The sequence below is a fragment of the Fringilla coelebs genome, assembly GCF_963513975.1.
Source record: "Fringilla coelebs genome assembly, chromosome: 2".
NCBI classification, from domain to species: Eukaryota; Metazoa; Chordata; class Aves; order Passeriformes; family Fringillidae; genus Fringilla; species Fringilla coelebs.
Genome location: NC_140029.1, coordinates 115,889,053 through 115,909,191, shown reverse-complemented (window position 1 = coordinate 115,909,191; position 20,139 = coordinate 115,889,053). Strand labels below are relative to the sequence as shown.

At 63.1% G+C, this 20,139-nt stretch overlaps 2 protein-coding genes across 2 annotated transcripts in view; both read right to left on the bottom strand.

The window, feature by feature from the left end:
- Positions 1 to 540: 540 nt before the first annotated feature.
- RELT (RELT TNF receptor) lies at positions 541 to 2,612 on the bottom strand (the record flags this gene model as incomplete). Its single annotated transcript, XM_084226745.1, has 9 exons — positions 541 to 644; positions 716 to 901; positions 981 to 1,062; positions 1,149 to 1,229; positions 1,389 to 1,622; positions 1,827 to 1,912; positions 1,994 to 2,148; positions 2,252 to 2,341; positions 2,568 to 2,612. 9 exons carry the CDS (start codon positions 2,610 to 2,612, stop codon positions 557 to 559), a joined length of 1,047 nt encoding a protein of 348 aa, XP_084082871.1. The 3' UTR covers positions 541 to 556.
- Positions 2,613 to 6,629: 4,017 nt separating this feature from the next.
- ARHGEF17 (Rho guanine nucleotide exchange factor 17) overlaps positions 6,630 to 20,139 on the bottom strand; it is a gene marked incomplete at its 5' end in the record, with an annotated part of 29,300 nt that continues 15,790 nt past the window's right edge. The window contains 20 exons of the mRNA XM_084227069.1: positions 6,630 to 7,327; positions 7,807 to 8,049; positions 8,673 to 8,847; positions 8,944 to 9,092; positions 9,412 to 9,479; positions 9,577 to 9,663; positions 9,745 to 9,991; positions 10,300 to 10,550; positions 10,661 to 10,854; positions 10,965 to 11,038; positions 11,154 to 11,367; positions 11,610 to 11,728; positions 11,843 to 11,928; positions 12,038 to 12,147; positions 12,425 to 12,475; positions 12,663 to 12,839; positions 13,205 to 13,297; positions 13,575 to 13,691; positions 14,082 to 14,264; positions 16,337 to 16,414. Coding sequence (XP_084083195.1) covers positions 7,137 to 7,327; positions 7,807 to 8,049; positions 8,673 to 8,847; positions 8,944 to 9,092; positions 9,412 to 9,479; positions 9,577 to 9,663; positions 9,745 to 9,991; positions 10,300 to 10,550; positions 10,661 to 10,854; positions 10,965 to 11,038; positions 11,154 to 11,367; positions 11,610 to 11,728; positions 11,843 to 11,928; positions 12,038 to 12,147; positions 12,425 to 12,475; positions 12,663 to 12,839; positions 13,205 to 13,297; positions 13,575 to 13,691; positions 14,082 to 14,264; positions 16,337 to 16,414 — 2,907 coding nt within the window. The 3' untranslated portion in view covers positions 6,630 to 7,136. The remainder of the gene's footprint in view (positions 7,328 to 7,806; positions 8,050 to 8,672; positions 8,848 to 8,943; positions 9,093 to 9,411; positions 9,480 to 9,576; positions 9,664 to 9,744; positions 9,992 to 10,299; positions 10,551 to 10,660; positions 10,855 to 10,964; positions 11,039 to 11,153; positions 11,368 to 11,609; positions 11,729 to 11,842; positions 11,929 to 12,037; positions 12,148 to 12,424; positions 12,476 to 12,662; positions 12,840 to 13,204; positions 13,298 to 13,574; positions 13,692 to 14,081; positions 14,265 to 16,336; positions 16,415 to 20,139) is intronic.

Here is a 20,139-nt window from a genome sequence, read left to right as displayed (position 1 = left end):
GGCAGGAGCCACTCGGTGTCACCCATCCATGGCTGTCACTACCCAACCCAAATCTCCCCGGTACTCATTGATGAGGCTGTTACCCCTTGTCCTGTCCCTGTTCCCTGGGAGCAGAGCCACAAGGTCCCCCCTGAGCCTCTTTTTCTCCAGGCTGAGCCCCTTTCCCAGCTCCCTCAGCCTCTCCTGGTGCTCCATTCCCTTCCCAGCCCTGGGCACGCTCCAGCCCCTCCACGTCCATGTCAGGAGGGGCACAGAGCTGGATGGTCACAGCAGCAGCACTGCTGGAGGAGGGGACACGGGGCCGTGAGCGAGGGCACGTGAGCCCCTGCAGCTGCCCATGAGTCACGGAGCAGCCCCTGGCTGTGCCACCCCGTGCCAGGCCCTGCCAGCACTCTGCAGCCAGGGACACCCCCTCCCTCCTGCCTCCCTGTCCCCACACTGCTAATGTTCCATTTCCCAGCCTTCAGAGCCCCTTGGTCCAGGAAGGGCCCCAGGGCTCCCCACAACCCTCCCTCCCTCACCTGGTGGGGGCCCTTGGTGCTGTTCCATCACGGGGTCACATCCCGCTGCCGGCGGGGAGGGGACCACGGAGGGGCTCCCCTGCGGCCTCGCTCCTCAGCTCAGGGATCCGGGACACCCGAAACCTGTCGGGGACATCACGTCAGCCTGTCCCCCCTGCAGAGGGGACACACACCGGGGGGCTGTCCCTGCTTACCTGCCGATGGAGAGGATGGTCACCTCGCTGGGATGAGCGCCGGGTTTGGGGACTTTGGTGGCATTGAGCGACGGCAGCACCTCGGGCCACTTCTGGTCACAGCGGGCACACGGGGCCGGCCCCTGCACCGTGTGCAGGTGCTGCTGGTGGTGGCACCCAGGGGGAAACTGAGGCAGGAGGTGCAGCCTGGGGAGGGGGGGGAATGGGAAATGCCATCAGCCTGGGGGTGGTGCCACCATGGGGAGTCCTCGGTGCAGCCTCTTACTTATGGAGGGGGGCACAGCTCGGTGGCATCAGCTGCTGCCTCTGGTGCTCCTTCAGCAGCTCCTCCAGCGCCGCTGCATTTTCTGTGTGGGAGGACACCCAGGAGCTGCGGGTCACGGGGCTCTGGCCCAGGTCACCCCCTCCTCCCCCTTCCCAGGCACCCCCTGACCTTTCTTCTCGGTGATCAGCCGCACCAGCACCCCGATGGTGTCCTCGTTGGCATCCTCCAGCTGGTAGATGGAGCTGGCACCTGGAAACAGAAGTTAGGGAAAACTCGGTGATGGGGGATGAGGCACCCCAAGGGCGAGCAGGATGCTCTGGGACAAGAACCAGAGACCACAGGAACGGGCTGAGCAAGATGAGAGGGATGTGGGATCACCAAAGGCGTCACGGCACAACCAGGGCTCACCGGCGCCACCGGGCTGGGGCTCCTTGCTGGCAGTGCAGTGATAGCCCTTCTTCTTCAGCAGGTTGCAGACCAGGATTCCCAACAATCCCATGGCACAGAAGACGGGGACGATGGTCAGCACGGCTGCCTGCGCTGCTGCCGCCTCCTCCTCTTCCTCACCCAGCAGGGTCATGCGTGTCCCGTTGGCTCCCGCTGCCCGGCCCGGCATTTCGGGGCTGCGGGCTCGCCGCCGGCCTGCAGGGAGCACGGGATCAGCCTCAGAGAGGGGCTTTGTTGGGATTAAACCCCATTTCCACAGAAGCCCTGGACCAGGGTTGGACCCCAGCGAAGCAGAAGCCGCTTGTGTCGCCAGCAGAGGCGTCCTCAGCTGCCAGGACGTCTCAAGGGGGACACACCCTGCGACATCCCCGGGGTGACCCCTCCGGCTCCAGCACCCACCTGGGCACCCCGGGGTGCTGCGGGGAGCAGCGGCGCAGGGCAGGCACCGGCCCCGGGGCTCCCTCTCCCCTCCGGGGCTGTGAAACCTGCGGGGCGGGAGGGCAGGGTCAGGACACGGCCCCCGAGCCCGGGCGGGGCTGGGGCTCGGCGTCCCCGGCTGGGCTCACCCCGGCAGGCAGGCTCCGCAGCGGCTGTCGCTCGCCGCCGTCCCCGCTGCCACCAGCACCCTGTTCCCGGCCCGGCACTGCGTGTGAGCGGCGCAGGACGCGTCCCCCAGCGAGAAGGTGCCGGGGGGACAAGCTCGGCACGGCCCCGCTGAATCCTGCCGTGGGGGAGAGGGGGTGAGCCGTGCGCGGGTCCCGCAGCATCCCTCCGGCTGGAGCTGCCGCAGCTGGGCTCGGCTTACCCCGCTGGGCTCGGCTTACCCCGCTGGGCTCCTCTCCGGGCGGGCATCCCGCGGCGCCCTGCTCCGGGGCGCTGCAGCTCCCGGTCCCCCGGGCAGGTCCGCTCAGCACCTGCGGGGGATCAGAGCGCTCAGCGCTGTGGCTCCGGTGGCACATGCCACCCTCTCGCTTTTCCCACTGCCAGCGGATGGCCTCCTCCAGCGGGGTGAGGGATATGAACTCACTGCATGCAGCAGGACGGATGCAAACCCATCCCCATGTCCTGTGTGGTGATGGGGTGGTGCTGGAGCATCGGAGAAGCAGAGGGATGGGATGAGATAGACGAGGCCATACTCACCCCCAGGACGGTGACAAGCCACCAGTGCATCCTGCTCCTCTTCATCACCCGCTCCTCTTCATCACCTTGGGGAGACCTGCCCAAGGGGGAGCACCAGGGTCATTATCCAGAGAAAGCCCCACTGGAGAAGAAATTTGGGGGCCCTTTTCTCCCCTCTAGGACGCTGCCTAAATATCCCTACAGCAGCAGTCCTGAACCATTCCCCAGAAAGTTGTTTCGGAGATTTTATGGAATGGCCAGCATCACCCCTTCCCTTGGAGATCCCAGCTCCATCCCAAACTGGAGAGGGACCAACTTCAGCAGTGGAGTCACACCTTTCATGCAAAGAGCAGATGATGCTAAACAAAGTCAAAGATAGATTTTTCCTGCTCCAGAGGAAATCCTTTTGCATCTGCCAGAAGGAAACGCAGTCACTAAAAAAAAATTTTTAAATATTTAAATAAAACCTCAAACAAAACAAGAGGTGTTTCCCAGAGCCTCATCCCCCCTCTTTGGGCTCAGCAATTGGTTGTTAAAATTAAAATCTATGCTGACATCACACGGGAAGGAAGGAAAAAATACATAATAACCCAAACCCGGATCCAGCCTCCGCATGGAAATCCTGCTGCCTGCATGGAAATCCTGCCACCCGCATGGAAATTCCCCCCCGGTCGTCACGGTCCTGTGAGAGCCCTGGCAGAGCTTCATTACAGCCTGGGCCTGACGAGTTTCTCCTAATTAGTGGCCAGCACCACACCGAGATGCAGCTAATTACACGTGAGGGGGGTCCTGGGGGTGAGCAGGGTGCTTAGAGGATGCGGGTGGGGACATCCAAAAGGAGCAGAACCCAAAAGGAGCAGAACCCAAAAGGAGCAGAACCCAAAAGGAGCATCCTCTGTACTCCAGTTTCCTCCCAGAGCAGGAGCACTCCCACAGGATGCCAGCACGGAGCCAGCCCAGCTCCTGGATCCCCCTGGGATTTGGGATGTGCCCCTCAAGCCCAAAGGGATGGTGGTACCCTGTGCGAGCTCTCCACCCTATAATCCAATAAAACTCGAGTTTAAACCTGATGTGGAGCACTTTAATTCTCCGGGGCTGTGCAGTTCAAGCGCTTTGGGGACACACTGAGATGTCTGGGGACCAGCTCTGCTGGGGAAGAAATGGCCTCAGGAGGGGACAGGAAGGTCCCACTATGGCTGAGGGACCACGAGCATTCCAGATCAGGATAACTGGCCCTAAACACCACCAGGAGCAGGGGTAAAGCTGATTTGAGGCCAAGCTTAATCCAGGGATTAAGGGCATCCCTCAGATGAACAAAATGCTGCCATAGGGATGCAGGAGGTGCAGGGAGCAGAGGGTGCCAGCTCCTGCTTGGCACTGGAGCTTTGCCCAGGACTCAGGACCCGTTTTTGGGGGCAGCTTGGGGCCATCCCAAGTGGGGATGGGGTATGCAGGCACAAATCCCCAGCTGGTGATGCTGGGAAGCCCAGCTGCCCTGACACACTCCTCAATCCAACAGAATTTGCCCCTCCAAGAACCAGAGGAAACCAAAAAATAACCCCACCAGTGCCAGACCCGGGTATTTTTGGGGACACCCCAAGCCCCGAAGCCCACCTGACCGGTGCCAACACACCGGAGGAGGCGACTCGGTGTTGGAAACCTCCCCAAACCCCTGCGGATCACATGAGCCGTTTATTCCCAGCTCCCCTTAATAGAATCTGTAATCCAAAACTGCCCGCCGGGATTCCAGCGAGGGCTTCCCCTCCCCGCGGGGGAACAGGGTTTCGGCCGACGGCTCCTGCAGACAAACGGAGGGAAAAAGGAGCAACTGTTCGGAAAAACTTCGGGGAACAGCTGCTGGAGACAGCCCGGGACAAGGAGGGGATTGTCCGGCAGATGGAGCGAAACTCGGCATTATCGCGCTCCGGGGCCTCAGGGGAGCGGTGGGAACGACCGGGCCGCCGCAAAATTCCAGCATTAAAGTCAAACCATCCCCGGGGAGCGCTGGGGCGGCGCTCGGCCCCCGCAGCGGCGCGTCCCGGCCCCGCTCCGGGGGGCAGCCCCGCTCGCAGCATCCCGCAGCATCCCGCAGCATCCCCGGCCCCTTGGCTCCGAGCCCTGGGATTTTCCAGCTCCGGCAAAAAATAAAAAAAGGGGGGAAAAAGAAAAACAAAAGAGAGACCCGACAAGGCTGCTACCTTGTTTCGCAGGCAGCTGCTGCTGAGTATTCCTTAACCTACTTTTTCTCCCCTCCACCCCTTATTTTAACCTACTTTGGCGCTGCAGCAGCCGCACCCTCCCGGACCCGCGGGGCGCCCCCCACTCGCGGCGGGGCTCCCCCAGTGCTCAGGGATAAAGCGAGACAGAGACACCGCGCACCTTTTCCAGCGCAAAGCGGGGGTCGAGCACCCCAAAAAGCACCAGACCCCCCCTCCCCGCACAACCAAAGGCGCGGAAGCCCCAACCCCAGAGCCGCATGGGGGAAGGGGCTTTAAAGGGGAATGGCCCGAGCACCCCCGGGCAGAGGGGGTGTCCCAGTGCCGGGGGTGACCCCCGAGTGTCCCCCTACCTGTCCCCGCCGCGGAGCCCCCGGGCTCCCCCCGGGGCCGCCCCGTCGCTCCCGCCTCCTCCTTATGAATGAACCCGCGGGCGCGCGGCTCGCAAACCCCGCCCCGTGACGTGACGTCACACGGCGAGACCACGCCCCTCGGTCCCCGCGGCAGCGCCACCTCCCGGCCGCGACGGGGACTGCGGGCATTGCGGCTGGCGGCCGGGGGCGGGATTTGGGATGGGCTTTGTCCCGCCCGCGGGGAAAACGGGAACGACCAGATCGGGGCGGGTGTTACCGGCCCGGCAGGAATTTAAATCAACGAGAAAAGGGTTAGGGCTTTTTTCTTCCCCACGTGGGCTCGCATGGGGCACCCCGAGTGCTGCGCCCCGCTGTCCTACCTGTCCTGCAGCGCACCATGCCTTGTCCTGTTCCCTAGGGGACAGGTTTCCCACACCGGGAAAACCCTCGATTCCCCTCGGTTTTCCCCAGAACGACCTGGTGTCCCCTGTTGGGCCGTTTGTCCCCCCGGGGAGTGCCACGTCCCGATGCTCTGTGGCACAAGGGAGGGCTGTCCCGATATCCCGCTCGGGGTTATCCGCGACAGAATAACCGCACCCCAGGGGAAGGAAGAAACGGTTTCTTCCTCCCACCGGGGTCTTCATCACCAGTGGCACCGGTGGGTGACATTCCCGGTGACACCAAGGGGTGGTGGGAGCCGCGCCCCTCCTCACCCTGTCCCTGCCGCCCCATCCCGAGGTGAAGGACGAGACCACTCTGGGATCGTTCTGGCACGGGTGACCTTTAATAACAAAGAGCCCCCAAGTGACCGAAATCCCCAACCCCTTCCCAAAATATCCTCATCGTCCCAAATATAGCACACGCCCACTCACCCCGCTGACGGACAGACGGATGGCTCCATGTGGGATGGCAGCGTTCCTGTCACTCACCCAGCTGTGTGGGATTGGGGACACCCTGATTCATCCCTGCCACCACGCTTGTCACGTCTCCCATGGGGACAACAGGGTGTCCCAGTCTGGGAGCACTGATCCCGCCTGGATCCTGGGGTGAGAGCAGGGAAAAGGGGGAGAAAAAGGGCGCAGGGGGGAGGGCTGGTCCAGCACAGTCTCCTTTGTAGGGTGCCCCACACTGTCACCCCATTTTAGGGGTGGGGGGACAGCCCTGGTGGCTGAAGATGATTGTTCCCATCCAGAGATGCTTCGCACAGCAGCAGCGCCTTCATCCCACTTCCCAGGCCGCAAAATCCCACTGGGAATCACTGAGAAGGAGGGGAGGGACCCAAATTTCCTTCCCTCCTCCCCTCCATCAGCTCCCCCCTCCACCAGCGCGGTCCAGCTCCGCCCCAGCGGGGTCAGGCTCTCCGGGAAGTTTTAACCCCTCGGCTCCGGCGTGGAGGGACTGGCAGGGCGGTGATGGCGCCCCTGGCTCCCCCCCAAACCCCCAAATAAATAAGGATGTTTATATATATATAATATATATATATATTTAAAACAAACGAACAAACAAACAGAGCTATCTGGGTGCTGGCGATGGAGCGAGCGGGTTAGCGGGAGGCCCGGGCCGGGGGGGACACCGCGGGCGGATTGTCCCTGGGGTGGTCCCGCGGCGTGGCCGGGGGTCCCGGGGGCCGGGGGGGGGACAGACCCGCGCCCCCCCGCCCCGTGAAGCAGGCACACACAAAACCGGAGAGCAAGGCGGGTTCCTGGCTGTCGGGCATCCTCCGGCCGGTCCCCAGGGATGCTCGGTACCGTCCTCCTCCTCCGCAGCGCCTTCCCGAGCGAACCCCCGCCCCCTGCCCATCCTCCGGAGGCCCCCGAAGCGCTGCGTGTCCCCCCCGAGTCCCGTGCGGCGGCCGGGGGGGCGGCGGGGGGAGCGGGGCTCATCCCCCCAGCCCCGAGCACACAGAGAGCAGCCGGGTCGGAGATGAGAGGTGCTGGGGCGGGGGGCGGTGGGGAGGGGGCCGCGACCCCCCTCTGCACACAGGGGGGCCGGCGCCCCCCGTTCCTGGCCGGGGCGGCGGGTCACGCTCTCCAGAGCAGGAGGTGGTTGGTGCTGTCGTCCCGGCCCACGGTCTCGCTGCTGCTGGTCAGCCGGAAATCCTCGTAGCCGTCGCCGCCGCTGATCACCAACATCTTGGGCTTGGACAGCGCCAGGGCGGGGGCGCGGGGCCGGGACGGGTCTCGTTTCTCCGCCTCGCTCGGCTTCTCGGCCCCTGCCAAGCGCAGAACGCCCCAAATGCTGGCACCGCGGCCCCGCTCATCCCCAGCGGGTCCCTCCAGCGACACCTCAGCACCAACCCTCCACCGCTTTCCCAGGCACCACAGCCCGGCCCCAAAACCTCCCATCACCCCAGCAGCCCCTCCCAGCCCAAACCGGCCCCTGTAACCCAAATTGGCTCCCCCACCAACACTGCCAGCTCCCATCCCATCTCCTCCTGCTCCTCAGAGCTGGGCTGGGTGACACCCCGGGAATTTGGGTCTCCCTGGGAAATTTGGGGTTGCCCATGCTGGCAGGGGGCAGCTGAGCACCGAGTTTCTCCCACCCTCCACCGCCAGTTTTTCACCCTGGCTTTGAACAAGGCAGGAACGGAACGGGGACTCCGACCCTTCCTGGCCATCCGGCACGGCATTCCCAGCCCCACAAAGGCTGTGCACTGCTCCCGGGGCTGGGAGGCGCCAGCCCCCCACCTACCCGTGTCCCTGGGCAGCGGGAAGAGGAGGTCGAAGCCGTCGGGCAGCTCGATGGCCGTCAGGAAGCGCACGTGGCCCGTGTGGCCCTGGGACAGCCCCACCAGCGTGGGGGCCGCCTTGGGGGACACGGCCAGGGTGAGCACCACGCCGGCGCTGGTCCCGATCCACAGCAGGTCCTTGCAGGCCAGCAGCGCCGTGATCCGCAGGCAGGCCGCCTTGTGCTGCCGGATGATGGCATCCGAGCCTGCCGGGCATCCCCCCGTCGGTGCCTGCTCCTGCCCCACCGGGCTGGGACCCCCCACCCACAGGGAGCCGCTCCCAGGGGATCTGTGGCACACGGGACACGGGGAAGGGAGCTCACAACCCCCCCTGGCTGGTGGCATCACGTTGGACAAGGGGAAATGGCTTCCCACTGAGAAGGATATCGGGAAGGAATTGTTCCCCGTGAGGGTGGGCAGGCCCTGGCACAGGTGCCCAGAGAAGCTGCAGCTGCCCCTGGATCCCTGGAACTGTCCAAGGCCAGGTTGGACTTTGGGGCTTGGAGAAGCCTGGGATAGTGGAAGGTGTCTCTGCCATGGCAAGGATGGAACCAGATGATCTTTGAGGTCCCTTCCAACCAAAACCATTCTGGAATTCCACGATTCTGTGATTGTGGGATGACCGCCCTGCTTCACCATGGCATTATCCATTTCCCCAGGGGCTGCCCTATTTCCACGGGGGATTACCCAGCTGCCCAACACGAGCACGAGGCCTCGTAACTCCTTCCCCCAACCCAGCATCCTCACTGGATCCTTCAGGGCATTCCCCAGGGATGCTGGCACTCCCGCAGCAGGCACCCTTGGGAGGCATGTCACGGGTGTCACTCACCAGCGAGCATCTTGTGCACCGGGGGGGTGATGTCTGCCTCGGCCAGCTGCTCGTAGGTGGTGGCGTGGTACAGCCGCACCTGGGCACTGCCCTGCAGGGCCACCCAGACGCCGCTGCCCGCGCTCACCATGCAGGTGACGCTGCGCCCGCCGTCCTGCCCCACCTGCAGCGTGTGCTGAGGGCGACAGATGACACCGGTGATGCCACCAGTGATGCCACCTGTGATGCCACTGCCGCCCGTGACACCTCCCAGAGTGCCCTCCCACCGTACCTCCTGTGCCAGCGTGGCCGTGTTGAGGACGATGACTCGGTTCTGGCAGCCGCACCACAGCTTCCCTGCCACCGCCACCATCTTGGTGATGGGGCTCCCCGGTGAGCCCAGGGACAGGGACTTGGAGTTTTGGGGGTCCCAGAAGCGGCCTGAGAGGGTAGGGAGAGTGGGGTGGGTGGTTAAAGAGCTCCCAAAAGAAAGTCCAACTCGATATGGACAATGGGGGGTGGTGGCTGAAGAAAACTTTCTCCGGGTCACCCCTCAGAGGGGACATGAACTGGTGCCACCATGGGGTTCCAGAGGCAGGCAGGGACCAGGAGAAGGATGCCCACCTCCACCTGCCTCTGAGGGTGGGGTCTCCAGCATCCCTACAGGGATGCCACCCCGAGCATCCCTCCCCAGGAGCTGCCCAAGCCGCCCTCCAACAGCCTTGGGGCTGCATCTTTGACATTCCAAATCCAACCTCACCTGCTTCCCGCTGGTACACAACGAGCTCCCCGTTGGCCAGTGACACAAAAACCTGGTTATCCAGGTACCTGTGGGGACAAACCACCTTTGACATCCAGCTGCAGAAGCCCAAAATCCCCTGCTCTGGCCCCCCCACGGAGCTGAAAATGCCCCTTCCCCACTTACAGGATGCACATGACGGCGGCAGCGTGTTGCATCTTCATGCTGTTCTTCCTGTTCCGGATGTTGTCCGAGGACTGGTACACGTGGATGCTGCAGGAGGAGAGCAAAGCTTGAGGCTCCCCAGGGGCTGGGGCGAATTCCAAGTGGGGATTTCCACCCCGGGGGACCTACCAGCCATCCTCGGTGCCCAGCCACATGGAGCTCTGATGGGCTTCGGGGTCGAGGCTGAGGAGGTCCTCGAGGCTGCCGCGGGTGAAGGAGCCGCGGCTGGAGCGGCGCAGGGCCCGCCCGTCCGTGGGGCTCTCGCCGTGCCGGCTCTGCCCGTAGGTGCCAGAGATGGGCATGAAACCTGGCTCCTGCTCTTCCTCCGAGCTCGTCGTCTCCACTGCTGCCTCTTTGCAGCTGGGGATCTCTTCATCTGCGGAGGAGCAAGAGGAGGAGGAAGGAAAGGCTCAGACCACGACCATCCAAAGTCACGGGGAAGAGACCACGGGTGATGTCAAGCCCAGGGGATGGCACGGGGATGCTGAGCCCCAAAACCCACGAGGCTTCACCCAAAGTCCCCCCCACCTCAGAACCACACTGTTGGGCCGATGCCTCTCAAAAGCCTTCACCTGCAGATTCCCCCAAGGAACACGAGGCAGAGAGGCCAAAACAATGGAGCTGCCTGTTATTTTGGGGCTAAAAATGGTATTTCTCCCTAAGCAGGGGCTGGGGAGGACTCACTGCCGAAGCTGGAGGAGATGGTGGAGTGGCTGGCTTGGCTCTGCAGCGTCCCTGAGGGGCTGGGCGAGGACTCATCATCCGTGTCATCGCTGTCAAAGGGCACCAGCTCCCTGTTGCCGCCGTCCACGGGCTCCGAGAGCTCCAGCGACGAGCCCGAGATGGAGATGTGCAGGCACGGCTGCGGCCCCGCGTCCTCCGGCGGCGCCGGGCCCAGCTCCGCCGAGGGGCTGCCCAGCGGCTCCGCGCGCTCCCTGCCGCCACCGGGGAGGGAAGGAGGGAGAGAGGGAAGGGAGAGAAGCGGCTCCAGCACCGCCCTGCGCCCCCAGCACCGCCCTGCGCCGCGGGGCCGGGCGTGTCCCACCTGTAGGCGCGCTTGAGGCCGGGCACGGAGGCGATGCAGAGGATCCTGGCGGAGCAGACGGCGATGCAGGCCTCCACCGTGGGCTCCTTGCGGATGCTCAGCAGGCAAACCTGCCCCACGTAGCCGTCGCTGTTGCAAACCCAGACCTCGTGCGAGCTCTCCGGGCTGCCGTGGCTGGGAGAGGCGCAGGAGAACTGCGAGGGAGCAGAAGGTTGGGTTGTTCAGGAATGATGCAGGAGCTGCCAGGCAGCAAGACCACTGGGATGGGGAGGACCCGTGGGGTGCCTGAGCCCACTTTGAGTACCTGCATCCCACTCCGCGTCTTCATGATGGGGATGGCTTTGAGGAACTCCGGGTCCAGGCAGTTTTTGCTGGAGGCTGGGGAAATTAGATCGGGGGATCAAGAAGTGATGGAGGAAAGGGATCTACCAAAGTGGGGTGGGGGGGATGCCAAGCCCAGCACCACGTCCAGCTCCCCCCTCCCTGCTGTTACCCAGCTTTTTCTTGGCATCCTCGAAGGCTTGCTCGAAGCCGAGCCGGGCGTCGGGGTTGGGGAACTCGAAGATGAAGGACTCGGTGCCGTCAGCTTTGGTGGTGCTGAGCTCCACCTTGTTGGGGGGGAAGGCCATGCTGAAGGACAGGGATTGCTTCTCCGACAGCTCCCGGTGGATGGCGGCCATCAGGTCCTTGATCACGTCATCCAGGCCCTTGGGACGGGGACAACACTTCAGCCCTCAGGGACGGGCCACCACAAGCCACATGCTTGATAATCCCCTGTCCACCCCCTGGCATCCTTGAAAAGAGGCTGCCCCAACCTCTTCTGTGGCTTTAGGACACTTATGGCCACCAGCCCTGCCACAGGTTGTCCCCTCTGGCTGAGGACATCCTGTGTGTTCCCACTGGGAACGTATCCAACCAGGGGACAGCTGCAGGGCCCCCATCCCCATACCTGGTGGGGGAAGCTGAGGGTCTCTGACAGCTTGCTGACTTGCCCCAGCGTGTTGAGGTCTTCATCCAGGCGGCTGATGCTTTTCTGGATGCTCTCCCTGTTGGTGGCTTGTGAGGCACCTGCGTGGGGACACAGGCACAGCGTTAACCCCTCCCTCCCTGGCACTACCAGCCAGGGGCAGCCATGGGTTTTTTGGGTTGTGAGGTGGGACACTCCAGCAGGCAGTGACAGACCTTTGACAATGTCCACGTCCTCCAGGGGCAGCTTCCAGAGCAGCTTGTACTTGCTGGCAGTGTCGATCACACTGGCCGCCGTGTACCTGGGGGGTTGGGGGGGATGGCTGAGCTGCACCCACAGCCACAGCCCCCTAAAGCCAGGCCAGCTGGCAGGGACCCCCAGGGGGTGTCCCCACGCCTGGTGGTACTCACAGGCTCATGGAGCTGCGGCGGAGCGAGCCTGACTTGCGCTTCAGCGTGGTGCACACCAGCAGGTCCGTGAAGAGGAAGAAGGAGCGGTCCTTCTTCCCACCCACCGCCTTCTGTGGGGCAGTGGGAGACACCAGGGGCTTAGTGACCACCCCTCCTCTGTGCCAGGGCTGGGAGAGGGCCCTGCCTCGGTTTCCCCATGTGCTGCCTTGCCCTTCCATCTGATCCATCATCCATCCATCCATCCATCCATCCATCCATCCATCCATCCATCCATCCATCCATCCATCCGCAGCCTCCCACGGGCACACGGGTACCCCATGACCTGCACTCACATCCTCCCCCTGCCCCCCCAGAGGGCTCCCATGGCCCCACAGACCCCGCTCTCACCACTTCCACGACCATCTCCTGGCGCAGGAACCTGCGGAGCGGAGCCTGGAGCTGTGGGGACAAGGAGAGCCGTGGTTGGGAAGCCACTGCAGGGAGCTTTGTGGCCTTCATGCCTGCCCCTGCATCCCCCAGCTCAGAACTGGGACCCCAGTCCCTTCCCAAACTCCCAGGAGCCCACAAAGACCAAACGATAATGGGGAAAGCCGGACCAGGAGGAGAAAAGCGTGACCCCACGTACGTCCTCCATCCCTTCGATGTGGGACTCGATCTCCTGCACGATGCGGGCGTTCCTCTCCACCTCCTCGGCGCTCTTCATGCCCTTGTTGATCCTCTCAGCCACCTGCTTGATGTTGCGTTGCGCGTCGATGAGGAAGGGGTGGTCGGGGTGGTCCTCGGGCGTGTGCTTCAGCAGGTCCTGCCGGGGCACAGGGCCGGGCTGTCACCTCTGGCAGCCCCTGGACACCGGCACTGGCATTGCCCGAGCCCCTCCCACGCCCTTCTGGCTGCTGGGGACGGGAGCCAGCCCCGAGGAGGGGGTGGAGGTGTCCAGCAGAAAGGCTGAGGTAAGGGGACCGTGGAGGGGGCAGCAGGGTGACTGTCCTCGGAGCGACCATCTCCAGGAGGGCAGAGCCATGTGCATAGCTGGGGACACCAGCTTTGTGACAAGGGGTGGGAAAGGGGGGCAGGAGAGATCTGTGAGCCCTGAAAGCTGCGTGGAGGCGAGGAGGAGCCGTGGCCTCTCCGCTGCTGGTGTGACACTGCCACCCTGGTGTCACCCACCTTCACCAGCAGCTCGTATCGCGGGATCCTCTGCACGGGCTTGATCATCAGGTCTGACAGGGCCTGCTTCTCCTTGTTCTCCCGCATGCTTTGCTGCAAAACACCCATGAGGGACAGGGATGGGCCCCTAGGAGGGACACAGCACGGACACAGCTTCCCACTAAGCCAGGATCACCCGTTTTGGTCTGGGCTCCAAACTTCCACACCATCTGGAGTGACTCTGGTTCATCCCAACTGATCCTCTTTGCAGCAAAACCAAGAGGTGGGGGGGGAAATTCCCAGTCTGGCAATAAACCTGCTCCCATTAACTCCCATCCTGCCTGGCTCTAGATGGTGGCCAGGATCTATGGAGACAGGAACCAGGACCCACCTCCAGGAACTTCATGAAAGCCGGCCGGGCTTCCTTGGCGATCCTGACGGCGTCCTTGGCGTTGAGGAAGTTATCAATGTAGGCAGAGTAGATGTTCACCAGCACATCCTTGGAGAACTGGGTGTGGGGGGAAAACAGGGCTAGATCCAGCACGGATCGTGGGCACACCGGGAGAGCCCGGAGGAAGCTGCCCCAAGGGTTAACTCTGGCTCTGGGCTGGCGCAGGGAGGGCTCACCCGCTGTCCGCCCACCGCGATTTTTCAGCCCTGACGTTTGTGCTCCCGAGGCAGAAACGCGGAGCTGCAGAGCCAGCCGGGAGCAGCAGCTCCCACCCTTATGCTAAGCAGACAGCAGGCCTGGAGATCGTCTCCTGCTCTCCATCCCAGGCCTGCTTGGCCCATCCTTTCATCACTCCCCTGCCTCCTGCTCCGAAACCTCTGCTCTGGGGCCGTGCCCAGGAGCGGGCACACCCGCATTCCCGGCGGGAATCGCCCCGCCAGGACCTACCGACTGCACCAGGAGGTCGCCCACTTTCTGCTTCTCGTGCCAGTTCTGCACGCAGTCGTGGATCTGCTCCAGGAACTGCTCGTGGTGCTCCAGCAGCTCGGGGATCTGGTCGAAGATCTCGTCCACCAGCGAGGGGTCGCAGAGCAGGGAGTTCTCCGGCTGCTTCAGCGGCTTCATGTAACCCTGCGGGCAAGGAGAGGCACCGGCATCCCTGGAGGCTTCCTCTCCCTCCCCAGCCAGCTTGGATCTCTCAGCCCACGTAAATTCGGGGATGGATGGCAGCCTGCAGCAGGGGGTCCCTCCGGGGGATGCTGGGCTGTGGGAGCCATCAGCAGCACCAGACAGGTTCTGCAGCTCAGCCCTCCTGGCTCCCACGGCAGCCAGCGAATCCCCACAGCTGGGTGGGGAGGGGGACAGGTCTGCAGGAGGAGCCTGCACGGCACAGGATCCTCTGTCCCAGGGCCTTCAGAGCCACCTCTGCTGCCATGAGCCTTCCCCACCTCCATCTGCCTGACCTAGCTTGGAAATCACAGCAACACCACCCCGGGATCCAAATACCGGAGTGTTCCTGGTGGGATTTAGGGTGTTTGGAGCCAGGAGGGGCTGGACCAGCGGGATGCACCCACTGGATCATGCCCTGGACCACCACACAATGGCCACGGAGCAATACTCAGGGCCAGCAGGTCCTCAGCAGGGCTGGGTGGGGGGCTCTGCTATGAAACCCCTTTCCCCCATCCATGGGGCAGAGCTGCAGAGAGGAGGAGCGCCCCTGGAAGGGGAGAGATGGATTTGCAGGGGATGCAGTGGGATGTGGAAGGTCTTCTCAAGCCTTGCCACCCCCTCAGTCTGACCAGTACAGGGTGCTGGTGGCTTTCAGGATGTGTGGAGGACCATGGGGCTGTGCAGGGAGGACAGGACCCATCTCCAGTGGCTTCACACCTCTCCAACCAAGCTGGTCAAGGAGGAGTCATTCCCCAGGGATCACGTTCCTCAAACTGATGCCAGATATCTCATGGAGACCCAAGTTAGAAGGACCAAATCCAGCCTGAGGCTCCTAAGCTCCTTCACCTGTCCTACTGTGTCCAGCACCTGCAGCAGGAGCTGGGATGGACTGTGCCATGCATCCCGTGCTTCCCACATTGGGCAGAGGAGCATGGAGACAGCCCTTGCTGCAGCACACATGGACAGCGGGCAGGCCTTGCCCGTGCCCCATCTGGCTTGGCTGCAGGATGATGCTCCAAGGTGGTCTTCGTCCCATGCTAAGTGCCACCAAGCCATGACAAGGATCTGAGCACCTGGTCCCAGCTGGGACAGGGAGCTGGGGACTCCTGGAGCCCTCTGATCCCTGCCAGAAAGCCAGGTGGCACTGTGTCAGGACGGGTCCCACGGACAAGAGCCCGGGCATTAACACCCCGTGGCTCCCACCCGTGTCCCACCCACCTCAGAGGATGCACAGACCATGGGACAGACTCTCTCCATGCCAAGACCAGCAGGGACACCCCCCAGTCCCAAACCCTCCAAGCCAAGGTCCTTCCCTCCTGCAGCACATCTGTGTCCATCCACCCCGGGGCATCCTTTAGGGGCATTTACGGGAAGAGCCCACGGCAGTGTGGGATGGAGTGCCCCATGCCCTTGAGGACTGTCCCAGAGGTCCCACAGGCACTCCTTTAGCAGAGCTCGAGTTTTTGGTGTTTCCCCCTGCAGGGATGTGGTTGCACAAGCCACACCTCGGCCAGGTGACGTCTCCAGGGCGTTGACCACCATTAACCTGCTGAAACACCCTCATTAACATCTGAAACGCGGGGTGGACCCTCGGGCCAGGCTGCTCCAGGGGGTTTGGAACCAGCTCAGCAAACAAGCCTGAGAAAAACCTTTGGCTCAGGTCTGCGGGTGATGATCCCAGCAGGAAACGGGAGCACGAGGGAACGGGGGATTGCAGGGCTCCCCCATCATGGCAGGGCCATCGGGAGATGGGGTGCAACACGAGGAGGAGATTTTGGAAGGCAAGCACGGCAAGAGATTTGGGGACAGGCTACCTGCCAGGTGACAGCACACTGGGAATGTCACAGGCTCGCTTTGAGCGTGGAGGTAATTCATACACCCCGCTCTTGACGCTGCTGTCACAGTTCTGCTCCCGCTGTCCCCAACATGCCCACCCCGGTGCCACCCAGCTCCCGGCACAGCCCCAGCGCCAGGATTTGGGGTGAGCACGGTGCCTCTCCCCGGGGTGTCACACCGCCGCCGTGCCACCTTACCTGCATCAAGGTGCGCAGGGACTCCACGTAGGACTGCTCGGTGTCCAGCAGGGTCATGATGACGTGTTTCCTCATGTCCTGCCCGGGGGGGAAAAGACACACGGGCGTTTTGGGGTGAGCCGGGCCGGGGGAGCGGCGTGCCGGGGCTGGCTGGGGAGGCTGAACACCGGAGGAGCCCGGCTGGCGTCCGGCTCCCCTGCGCTGCCTCTGCAGCCCGATGGAGGAATCCGGGAGGATTAGGAAGTACATGACACCGAGCGCACAGACGCCTGGTTTCCTCCGCGGCCGCGTCAGGAGCCCGCCCTGGAGCTCACAGCCCTACATGGGTCGGAGCCGGAGCCCTCTGGCTCTCCAGCGGCTCCGCTCCGAGCGGACCCGCAGGAATTCGCCTCCCGCCCAGCACCCCGGGCACCCTGGGGCTGGGCTGTGGCCCCACGGGAGGCCCATTAGTGGGGTGGTGGGGAGCCCTGGGAAGCAGATGGGTCGGGGTCTGCGTGGCTGCGGGGCTCAGGGACCCCTCTGTGTGCGCTCCCTGCAGCTCAGCCTGGGGGGACAGGGCTCCTGAGCCCCAAAAGCTCTGGGTGCCAGATGCTTCAAGGCTCTGGGAGCAGAGACACCCCAGAAGTTCTGGCTGTGAAACGCTTCAAGGCTGCTGGGTGGGAGGCACCCCAAGAAATTTTGGGGAGAGATGCCCCAAGGGCCCCGGGCCCCAAAGGTTCTGGATGCAGAAATGCTCCAGAGGTGCAGTGAGACCCCAGAAGTTTTGTGTTTGGATACACCCCAGAGATTCTGGGTGCAGAGACATCCCAAAAGCTTTTGGTGAAAAGATGCCCTGGGTGCACAGGTACCCCAAAAGCTTTTGCATGTGCAGAATCTCCAGAGACCCTGAATGTGAGACACCCCAAATGTCCTCAGCCTTGTGGGATGAGCCCCTGTCCCCCGGACACGTGGAGCTGTGTCCTCCCCAGCGGGGACACAATGAGCTGTGAAGCTGCTCTGCAGCCACAGGACGAGGTTTGACCATCCTCACCATGGAGAGAGGCCACCATGCCCCTCGTGGTCCCCAGGGAGCAATGGAGAGGGATCCCGGCCAGATCCCGCTCTAGGACAGAGCTGTGCCTCAGTTTCCCTGCTCCCCACCAGGCTGCTGATGGAACCAAGCATGGAGGAAACTCTTGTCTGGAGCCAAATACTGGTGACGGGTCCAAGGCTCTCCAGGAATCAGGAAACCATGGTGATATTGGGAACACCAGCTGAGACCTCCCCACTTGGTTAGAGAGCTCATAAACACTCTCACTGCTGGATTAATTAGCTGTAATTACGGATGGATGGGCACTCACTGGAGGATGGAGCTCAGGGGAATCTGATGCCCCAAACTGCCTCAGTTTCCCCAACCCTCACCCAGCCTGTAGTTCCTTGCTGGTCCTTTTTTTCCTGGAGCTGTCCCAGCTCAGCACCCAAGCCAAGGGTCAGACCCAGGAGCTGCACAGGCTCAGCTGCACCAGCAGCAGTGGGGCACGCAGGATGAGGCCCAACTGCTGGCAAGAGGATTTTTCCCACCCTCACAGCACCAGTATTGCCCTGGCAGGGGCAAATTCCCACTGGGACGAGCAGAGCTGGGGGAAAGGCACCATCCCAGCAGGGCAAAGCCACCCGTGGGCAAAGGCAGAATGTGCCCCACTGCATTCCTCGCCCCGGCAAAGCCTCTCCGCTGGGGGGGTTGAAGATGCTCCAGCCTCCATCTGCTCTCCCCGGGGACGCCCCCACCTCACCCCAGCCTCAATCCTGCTCAGCGCCCCCGGGATCAGCCCCTGCCGCCCTGGAACCGGGGTATTTCCCACCAGCGACGCCCCCGCCGTGTAAATCAGCACTGGGGGGGCGGCGGCAGCGATGGCTCCGGCCCCCCCATCACCCTCTCCGGGCGGGAGCACCCCCGTTCCCCGCGATCCAGAGCATCCCGGGGGTGTCGAGCCGAGGATGAGGATGAGGATGGAGGCACGGTTGCCACGGCAATCGCGGCGCAGACCCCACAGGTGCCGGGTGCCGCACACGTGTCCAAGCGTGACGCATCCCTGCGCCCCCACCTCGCCCCCGCATCCCACCGGCGCCCCCCCGCTCCCCCCCCGGGACCCCTCCGGCATCACCTCGGTGCCGCCGCGGCCGCCGCAGCCCTTGTCCGGCAGCTCCTCGGCCGCGCCGCTGAGCCCGGAGGTGGCGAAGGCCGCGTCGATGCCGTCCCCGATGTCTCGCATGTCCTCCAGCGCGATGGTGAACTGCGCCAGAGTCCTCACCATCTGCAGCATGCGGCTCCCGGGGGTCGGTCCGTCCCACGCGGCCCAAGGAATCGCGCAGAAATCCCCTCTCCGGCTCTACCTCCCTGCCGCTATCCCCAGGTGTCCGCCCCGAGCCGGAACGCTGCGCCGGGATGCGGCGGGGAGGGGAATAGGAGCGAGGCGCTATTTATATCGCCGGGGTTCGCTGTGGATGTGGAACTACGGGGATGTATAAAAAGCCCTCCCGCAGAGCGGCAGCGGGCTGCGAGGCTGCGCCTGCGTCCGCGGCCACGCCAGGGTCCCCGGCCCCCGGAGCCGGCCAGGCACGGGCGGGAGGCAGAGCCGTGCCCACACAGACACGCGGGGATGCGGGCAGGGCCGGATCCCGCCGAGGGATGCTGCTGGAAAGGCTCTGCCCAGCGAGGATGCTGGGGAGGGGGGTGGGGGGAGCTGGTGCTTTCTTGGGGCATGACATTTTTTGGGAAGGGGGGAACGCACGGGTGATGCTGGGGTGCTCAGCATCCTTAGGGATTCCACTCCTGGGAATGTCCCCCTCCCTGACCTCGCAGGCAGGGAAACTGAGGCACGCCCCCTTTCCCCCCCACGGCATCATCACCTCGGCACCCACATCCCTGCTGGCCGGGTGATGCATCCTGCCCAGATCTGTTTGTAACGCTCCCCTCCTGCTTCGTTAATTAAATCTAATTAGCCGCTCACCCCGTTTCCACAGCAACGGCGTGCAGCAGGGCTGCATCCTCTCATTGCAGCCAGTAAATTTCCTCTTGGAAGTGAGGATGATGAGCACCCCACCCCGGGAAGGGTGCGTGGCAGAGAACGGATCACTCGGGGCAGGTAATGGGAGCTGGAGCAGCTGCCAATGCAGCCAGGGATCGGGGGAGGGAATGCTAATTGCACCCAGGTAATGAGGCTGCTCTCAAGGCAGCAGCAGCTCCTGCTCCTGCAACTGCAGTGCCCTGGTCACCCCAGCTGTTGGAATGCTGGGTGTATTTGGTTTGCAGTCCCAGACCTGAGCTCTTCTGGGATCCACTCCCAGACCCATTTCTGCTGTAATCTCAGATTCCTTTAGGCTGCCATCCTAGGACCAGTTTTGTTGCAAGCTTGGATCCATCTGCATTGCAATTCCAGAGCCATCTGGATTGAAAACCTGGGCTCTTCTGAGCTCCAATCCCAGATTCATTTTGGTGGTAACCCCAAACACATTTGGGCCGCAATCCCAAACCCATCTCAGTTGCAATCCTGGGCACATCCACATTGCAATCTGGAATCCAATAGGGATAAAATCCTGGGCTCTGCTAGAATCCTATTGCAAACATGCTTCTGTTGCAATCTCTGTTTTATCTGGGCTCCAATTCCAGACTAATTTCTGTTGCAATTCCAGATTCATTTGGGTTCCAATCCCAGAACAAAAGGGGTTGCTAATCTAGGTCCATCTGGATTCCAATCCCAGACCCTTCTGCTTGCAGTCCTGGGTGTTTTTGGGTTGTAATCCCAAACCTACCTGGGTTGCAG